We start from the raw sequence: 8,678 nt of genomic DNA on the forward strand, positions 1-8,678 counted from the left end.
GCTGGTTCTTAGAAAGAAGTTCAAAGTTTTTCTGCCTTTCCTTCCCATGTCACTCCACCACTAAAGAGAAGGCACAGTGCAGGAGATGGTCTGGTGGGAGAACATTTTATTAGGCTAACTATGCCTCTCGAGGGAGTCTATGTTTTGGAAGCCACTGCCATCTATCCCTAAGAGCCTGAACGTTTGACTGAGGCCTGTTTCCTGTTTGGAAAATGATCAGACAGGCACAGGTCTCTGATGGATGCTCTGGCTTTTCTGAGGCTGGCTGTTCCTCAGCAAAGACCGGATTACCTCTCTCTTTGTATTTGCTAGGTGGAGAAGAGCGGTAGCAGGGGAGAAACTATTGGAGTGAGACCCTCAGGGTCTCATAGGGTGGAGGCAGCTGTCCAAGTCCATGTTCCTAATAGGAATTCCGGCTCCTTCTCTCAATTAACCTGATCAAACACTTAAGTCCCGCTCCATGGCCAATGGCCGCAATGCAGTCAGGTCAACAAAAAAAAGAACAATAGAAATGCTTCCCTGTAGACCTCCTCCCTGTGGCCCTACCCAAACTCAGAGCAGAAGACCTGGACTGCCCCAGTCTAAGGACCACGACAGTCCCACCCTGCCTCAGCCTCCCTACCCTCCACAACCCTACCCTACCCTCCACAACCCTACCTGAGCACCAAAGCACCTGCAAGTTTCTTTTTTTTTTTTTTTTTTTTTTTTTTAAAGATTTTATTTATTTATTTTGACAGAGAGAAATCACAAGTAGTCGGAGAGGCAGGCAGAGAGAGAGAGAGGGAAGCAGGCTCCCTGCTGAGCAGAGAGCCCGATGCGGGACTCGATCCCAGGATGCTGAGATCATGACCTGAGCCGAAGGCAGCGGCTTAACCCACTGAGCCACCCAGGCGCCCCAACACCTGCAAGTTTCTATGAGAAAAGCTCTTGCTGTGTTCTGGGGTTTCTGTTTAGTTGTGGTAAAGTACAAGTAACATTTACCATCTTAACCATTTTTAGGCTTACAGTTCAGTAGTGAAAAACATTCACGTTATTGTGCATCTCCAGAATTCTTTTCATCTTGCAAAACCGAAGCTCAATACCTATTAAACAACTTCTCATTTCCTTCGTCACTCTAGCTCCTGGCAACCATGACTCTAACTTTATATGAATTTGACTACTCTAGGTACGTCATATAAATGGAATCATATAGCACTGGTCTTTTCATAATTAGCTTCTTTCATTTAGCATAACATCCTCAATATTCACTCATGTTGTAGCATGTATCAGAATTGTCTACCTTTTAAAATATATATATATATATATATATACACATATATGTGTGTGTGTGTGTGTATATATATATATATATATATATATTTTTTTTTTTTTAATTTGACAGAGAGAGAGACAACGAGAGAAGAAATACAAGCAGGGGGAGAGGGAGAGGGAGAAGGGCTCAAACCCAGAACCTTGGGGTGATGATCTGAGCCAAAGGCAGCTGTTTTAACGACTGAGTCACCCAGGCGCCCCTAGAATTCCCTATCTTTTTAAGGCTGAATAATAATTTATTATATGTATATACCACACTTTGTTTATCCATTCATCTGCTGGTAGACTTAGGTTGCTCCTACCTTTTGGCTACTGTGAATGCTGCTGCTATAAGAATGTACAAATATCTCTTTGAGATTCTACTTTCAATTCTTTTGGATACATATCTAGAAGTGGGACTACTGGATCATATGATAATTCTATTTTAAATTTTTTGAGGAACTGCCATTCTGTTTTACATAATGTCTGTACACACATATTTTACCTTTCCACCAAAAGTGCACATGGGTTCCAATTTCTCTACATCTTTGCCAATACTTGTGTTCTGGGCTCTAAATTTAACATTCTTTGTCTATTCTATGAAATAGAATTAAAAACAGCTTTATTTTAAAAGGAGTGTTCCCCTGGGCACCTTGGTGGCTCACTTGATTAAACGACTGCCTTCAGCTCAGGTCATGATCCTGGAGTCCCAGGATCAAGTCCCACATCAGGCTCCCTGCTGAGCAGGGAGCCTGTTTCTCCCTCTGACCTATCCCCTCTCATTCTCTCTCTCTCTCTCTCTCTCTCTCAAATAAATAAATTTTTTAAAATAAATAATTTCTAAAGATTTAAAAAATAAATAAAATAAATCAAAGGATTTTCCCCCTGCATTGGGCTCCCTGCTCAGTGGGGAGCTTATTTCTCCCTCTGCCTGCTGGTCTCCCTACTTCTGCTTTCTCTCTCTGTCAAATAAATAAAATCTTTAAAAGTAAATAAATAAATAAATGGAATTTTCCTATTTTCAAAACAAAAATATGGCAAACAGATATGGCTAGTTTTTCATTAGCCTCAACTATGTGTCTGGCACTTGACATGCATTAGCTCATGCATTAGTTAATGACCACAACAACTCCATGATGAGGAAGAAAGTGCTTACCTTAAGGCAACACAGTGTATGGTGAAGAGGGATTTAAATCCAGAATTTAGAGCGCATGCACCTAACCATCTTATTATAGTTCTTCTTTCTGCATATTTCTTACCTCAGCTGCAGTAAATTTTTCCCTTGGTCCAGCTGTAATCCACAGTTTCACCCCAATTAGCTTTTCAGATGTGATTTCATCTTTTAAGCTAGAAATATGATTTTTAAAGTGTTAGATCCATAATTTAAGCCAATTTAAGAATTATTTTAGCCTCTAGACTATATGGAACCAGAGGCCACAGAGGCCCAGAGATGAAGGGACTTAGAGGTACCTGGTAGAGCCTTTTTCCCAAAGTAAGAATCCCTTCCATAGGCTTGTCCCAGATCAGTCTCTGCTCAAATACTTCCTATAGGCCAAGATGTCCAAATTAACCCACACAAGAGTATAAAGAGTCCTCCAACTACTAATTTAATCAGCTCTGCCATTAGCTGGTATGATATCTTCACCTTATTAAGAAAAACCATTTAGGGGCGCCTGGGTGGCTAAGTGGGTTAAGCCTCTGCCTAAGGCTCAGGGTCCTGGGATCGAGCCCCGCATTGGGCTCTCTGCTCAGCAGGGAGCCTGCCTCCCCCTCTATCTCTGCCTGCCCCCCTCTCTGCCTGCTTGTGATCTGTCAAATAAATAAATAAAATCTTTAAAAAAAAAAAAGAAAAACCATTTATACACGCACAAAGAAAGGTATTCTCATCTTTCCTTTCCCTAAACTGAAGTACTGATCCAAGTTAAAGTATGGAGAAAGACTCTAACCTCTCAAAAAGTTGTATATGTATAATTAGAATAACTTTTTGGTTTTTGATTTGGGAGACAACTTAATATGCTAATTGCCATTTTTTAAAAGAAATCATTTAGTTACTTCTGAATGATCCTTAAATTGAACTCCTCCTACCTAAACAACTGTTTACATAAGAAAATAAAGACTTTCCAATTATTACCAGCAGGCTATTATTATCACTTAGAAGGGAAAACAATATACACAGTCACCTCTGAATCTTCCAATTACTCCGCAGTCTTTTCTGCATGGATTTATAGCCATTGTTGGTGGTAAATATTTCTTTTTTGTATGCATTGAAAAGAATGGTGCTCCGAAGTTCTTTCTCCATGGTTACCTTATGGGAAAAAAGAAGGGATCAGAAAAAGGGAAATAATAAACAATATTCCAAAAGACCCTAAATGGAATAGTCTTCTGGCTTATCCAGAAAGGGCATACAGCTGGAACCTAGCTATGAAATCCCTAGGATTCTCAAAGGTTGAGAGTGAAATGCATAATTACAGCCACAGAAATGTAAAGGCCAACTCTGGCTTTTGCCTTCTGTTTCTTTTTTCTTTTTTTGTACTGAGATCTGGTAGATATTCTTTTTTAAAATTAATTATTTTTATTGATATATAATGTATTATTTGCCCCAGGGGTATAGGTCTGTGAATCGTCAGGCTTACACATTTCACAGCACTCACCATATCACATACCCTCCTCAATGTCCAGAACCCAACCACCTTCTCCCTACCCCTCCACCCCCCAGCAACATTTTTTCCTTCCCTACCCCTCAAACCCTCCACCCTGCCTCTCAAATTCCTCATATCAGGGAGATCATATGATAATTGTCTTCCTCTGATTGACTTATTTCGCTAAGCATAATACCCTCTAGTTCCATCCACCTCATTGCAAATGGCAAGATTTCATTTCTTGTGATGGCTGCATAGTATTCCATTGTATACATATACCACATCTTTATCCATTCATCTGTTGATGGACATCTAGGTTGCCTCCCACTTCTTGCCCTGGCCTTTTTACCAGCCTCTTCTCACGACCCCACCCTACCATCACCCTATCTTTATGCCCTTAAACCATGTTTCCTATTTGATTTCTCTCTGCTAACTACTGTTAAGTGTGGGGCATAGTCTTCTAGATTCTTTTTATACATGTGTTAACTTATAACTATAACTCAGGGTTCTGGGATCGATCCCTGCATCGGGCTCTCTGCTCACCAGGGAGCCTGCTTCCCCCTCTCTTTCTGCCTGCCTGCTGTGATCTCTCTCTCTCTCTCTGCTACACAATATTGCCTTTACAGATGTACCATAATTTAACCAATCATATAGATGAACATATTCTTTCAAATTTTTTCCTAGTAAAACAATGCTACAAACATTATCCTTAAACACGATGTTCTTCTGCACTTTCCATACATTTTTTAAAAGATTATTTATTTATTTATTTGACAGAGAAAGATCACAAGTAGGCAGAGAGGCAGGCAGAGAGAGAGGAGGGAAGCAGGCTCCCTGCTGAGCAGAGAGTCTGATGTGGGGCTCAATCCCAGAACCCTGAGACCAAGACCTGAGCCAAAGGCAGAGGCCCAACTCACTGAGCCACCCAGGCACCCTGCACTTTCCATATTTTAGACTAAATTCCTACTTGTTGAATAGCTAAGTAAATTATTTCCAAACTGCCTCCAAAAACTGTACTTTTTACTTCCATTAATACTAATGTATTTATATGTATATGATCTTATTTCTAATCCTTTTCATCTTTGGTAGTAAAGTGAGCAAAAAAAAAAAAGACCTCACTGTTTTGTTTTAAAGATTTTATTTATTTATTTGACAGAGAGAAATCACAAGTAGATGGAGAGGCAGGCAGAGAGAGAGAGAGGGAAGCAGGCTCCCCACTGAGCAGAGAGCCCAATGTGGGACTAGATCCCAGGACCCTGAGATCATGACCTGAGCCGAAGGCAGCGGCTTAACCCACTGAGCCACCCAGGCGCCCAGACCTCACTGTTTTAATCTGCACTTTGAAATTAGTAAGGTGGCCATCATTCACTGTGCATATTGGCCACTTGTATTTCTTCTGATTATCTTGCTTATGTATCTGTTCATTTTTCTCTTGGGTTTAATATTTTTCTACCCGATCATTAAATAGTTTCATAAATGTACTTGTCTTTAGATTTAGCCTCTAACAGCTCTTTTGTTTTGGTTTAGTGGAATTTTGCAGGACCTACAGAAGGTTTTAAATTTTATAGAGTCAAAAGTAGTAATCTTTTCCTCTCTGGCTTCTGCATTATATGACATATTTACAAGAGTTTTTGCTATGCCAAGATTACAAAAACACACAATGCTTTCTTCTAGTATTCTGTTGTGTCGGTTTTTAAGATTTAAATTTTGGCCTATTTGGAACTTATTTTAGTCATCAAAATGATGTTCATTTTTTTTTTATTATTACTAGAAAGCTGCCTGACACCAAACCACTTTTTCTTCTTCTTCTTCTTCTTTTTTTTTAAAGACTTTATTTACTTATTTGACAGAGAGAAAGAGAGAGAGAGCACATGCAGGGGGTGGCAGGCAGAGGAGAGAGGGAGAAGCAGGCTCCCCATGGAGCAGGGACCCTGCTCCAGAATGGGGCTGGGGTGGGGGGCTCAACCCTAGGATCCCAGGATCATGACCTGAGCAGGAGCAGACACTTAACCAACTGAACCACCAGGTACCCCAAAACTACCTTTTCAAGGCTGATTTGAAATACCACCTTGAGAGGCATCAGGGTGGCTCAGAAGGTTAAGCCTCTGCCTTCAGCTCAGGTCATGATCTCAGGGTTCTGAGATCGAGCCCCACATCGGGCTCTCTGCTTGTCGGGGAGCCTGCTTCCCCCTCTCTCTCTGCCTGCCTGCTGTGATCTCTCTCTCTCTCTCTGCATCAAATAAATAAAATCTTTTAAAAAAAAAAGAAAGAAAGAAAGAAAGAAATGCCACCTTGACTACATAATAAATTTCTGTAAGTAGCTGTATTTGGATCTATTCTGAATTCCATTACATTCTATCTGCATGTAAGTTCCTGCTCAGTTCCATAATATTTTAATTACAACTTTATTTTTTTTTAATATTTTATTTATTTGACAGAGAGAAATCACAACTAGGCAAAGAGGCAGGCAGAGAGAGAGGAGGAAGCAGGTTCCCTGCGGAGCAGAGATCCCGATGCGGGGCTCGATCCCAGGACCCCGGGACCATGACCTGAGCCGAAGGCAGAGGCCTTAACCCACTGAGCCACCCAGGCGCCCCAAATTACAACTTTATTAATTTACAACTTTTATACTATCTGGTGGTGCTGCAGAGCTTATCCTCCTAATTGCCCTTACTTTTTAGAATTTTTCCTGCCCAGCCTCACATATTCTTTTTTATTCCAGTTGAACTTTAAATTTTGTCATCTTAAAAAATAAAAGGTTTGGGGCGCCTGGGTAGCTCAGTGGGTTAAAGTCACTGCCTTCGGCTCAGGTCATGATCCCAGGATCGTGGGATCAAGTCCCGCATCGGGCTTTCTGCTCAGCAGGGAAACTGCTTCACCACCCCCACCCCCTGCCCGCCTGCCTCTCTGCCTACTTGTGTCTCTCTCAAATAAATAAATAAAATCTTAAATTAAAAATAAAATAAAATAAAAGGCTTATGATTACAGCATCACTATCTTTTCATGTTCCAACCATCTGTATATACTCTTTTCTTCCCAATATGTAGACACAATATTGTATCCAGTTTTTCCCAGTTTCCTGGGGAAAAAAAAAAAAAAAGTCTACTAGTTAGGCTAGTAGGTTGTATGCACTCTTGCGTAGTTATGCCATAATGAACTCAATCACCACCTTTACGGGCATCTTTTCAATGATTCTGCCATCGCAAACACACTGGAATTTACATACATCAGCTTTTGCCATGATTTTTGCTGTAGGACAAGTTCCTAGGAGCACGATTCCTAGGAAAAAGGTTTGAGACTAGATGTCACCATTCCTAGGCCAATGCTCTTTCATACAAAGCAAGACGACTAAAAATCCGCCCAGTCGCAGGCGATGGGGATTTGAACCCAGTGTGAGGTTCGGAATCCAGGCCTACATCCGCGGCCCCAGTTTACTTTACCCCAACCAATCTCGATTTTCCACTAGACTGGCCCAAAGGCCTCAGGAACACGCCGGCGCGACCCTCGCCAGCCCCCAGGCAGCCCCAACGGCCCGGCAAGCTCAGCCCAGTCGGAGGCCTTCTTACCTGAGGCCCAGTGACCACCATCTTCACCTGACAGCGCCCAGCATCCCGCGGCCAGGTATCCAAGGCCTCTTAGCAACGGCGGTGCGAGGCGGCGCGCCGGGCAGGCGCACTGGGGCGGGGACCTGCGCCGGAGCAACGTAATGACGACAGTAACAGGAAGACGCCATTTCGCCTAGAGCGTCACGGGGCAGGAGATCAGGGGGCGGGGCTACTAGGGGACTGTACCATTATGATGGCTGAGGGGTAAACCCAAACGGAACGTGAATTAACTTTAAGCCAAAGAAAAGCCCACCTCGCTTCGTCCTTCAATGTCAAGTATTCTTAGAGACTGATAAAAATGGTAGGACCCTAGGACCCAAACTTCGCTCCACCCTGAGGGAGAAGAGTGAAGGCTTCCGATGGGGTGGGGACGGGGGAATGCCCCAGTCTAGACCCCAGGGGCGCAGGTGCGGAGCGGAGGGGCGGCTCGGACCCTGCGTCGGGGTGCGGGTTCTTCGAACGCAGATTAGGGGCTCCGTGCACTGCGTGGAAGGGGCTCAGGGTCTTGGGCGCCCACGAAGGGCTTCCTGGGAGAGGGTGGTTAGGTTTAGGGGTGCGAATGGTCACTGAGATCGTTCTTCGTTGATGAGCCCAGCATCCCTGAGGGACCCTGCGGCAGGCCCGTGGTATGGTCGTGAGCCCCGCCCTCTGGGCCTCCCGGGACAGGGAGTTAGAGGTTGGCCAGATGCTACAAAACAGTGGTAATATAAACTGTATTATTACGGGAGCTGTGAGGGCCCGGAGATGGTCTGAAAGGCGGCCCGTATGAGCAGAGATATGATTAATATTAAGTAGAGTAATGTTCATGAAGGCAAAGGCTGGAGAAGGAACTGCTCTGCCAAAAAGCCAAAGCCACATAGAGGTTGCTCTGCCATCGCCTTCAATATGAAAAGCCAGGCACCCCTGACAAACAGGCCATCCTTCGCTCCAAGGGAGCGCCCCTTGCCGGCCTTTGAGAGAGTGTGGACTGCAATGCCACTTCCTCGCTGGTTCAAACCAAGAGCAGAGAGTCAACCAGCAGTTGGGGTTTACATATATGTTTGTAAATAGGTACAGAGTAGTAGCGGTTTTAGGAGCTTGAATCACACAACTCTATTTTGCCTTAAACTACTGTCACTGCAAAGTTAAAAAATGGAGAAGAGGA

The 8,678-nt window shown here is 43.3% G+C and overlaps 1 protein-coding gene and 1 long non-coding RNA gene across 4 annotated transcripts in view; both read right to left on the reverse strand.

Annotated features, from left to right (window-relative positions):
- The window catches only part of IFT52 (intraflagellar transport 52), a 39,279-nt gene extending 31,646 nt beyond the window's left edge, over positions 1 to 7,633 (reverse strand). Inside the window, exons 1-3 of one of the 3 annotated variants that reach the window (XM_032350619.1) lie at positions 7,496 to 7,633; positions 3,471 to 3,595; positions 2,550 to 2,637 (exon numbers count right to left, since the gene is read on the reverse strand). In XM_032350619.1, coding sequence (XP_032206510.1) covers positions 2,550 to 2,637; positions 3,471 to 3,595; positions 7,496 to 7,516 — 234 coding nt within the window. In that variant the 5' untranslated portion in view covers positions 7,517 to 7,633. Of the gene's footprint in view, positions 1 to 2,549; positions 2,638 to 3,470; positions 3,596 to 7,495 lie in introns of those variants that run through there. The other 2 variants (XM_032350620.1, XM_032350621.1) reach the window with 2 other exon arrangements.
- LOC116594941 lies at positions 141 to 1,222 on the reverse strand. Its single transcript, XR_004287468.1, has 2 exons — positions 903 to 1,222; positions 141 to 673 (listed from the first exon to the last, which is right to left on the reverse strand). It is a non-coding gene; the product is annotated as an uncharacterized LOC116594941 (long non-coding RNA).
- Positions 7,634 to 8,678: the final 1,045 nt, after the last annotated feature.

The sequence above is a fragment of the Mustela erminea genome, chromosome 7 (genome assembly GCF_009829155.1).
Source record: "Mustela erminea isolate mMusErm1 chromosome 7, mMusErm1.Pri, whole genome shotgun sequence".
In the NCBI taxonomy this organism is placed as follows: domain Eukaryota; kingdom Metazoa; phylum Chordata; class Mammalia; order Carnivora; family Mustelidae; genus Mustela; species Mustela erminea.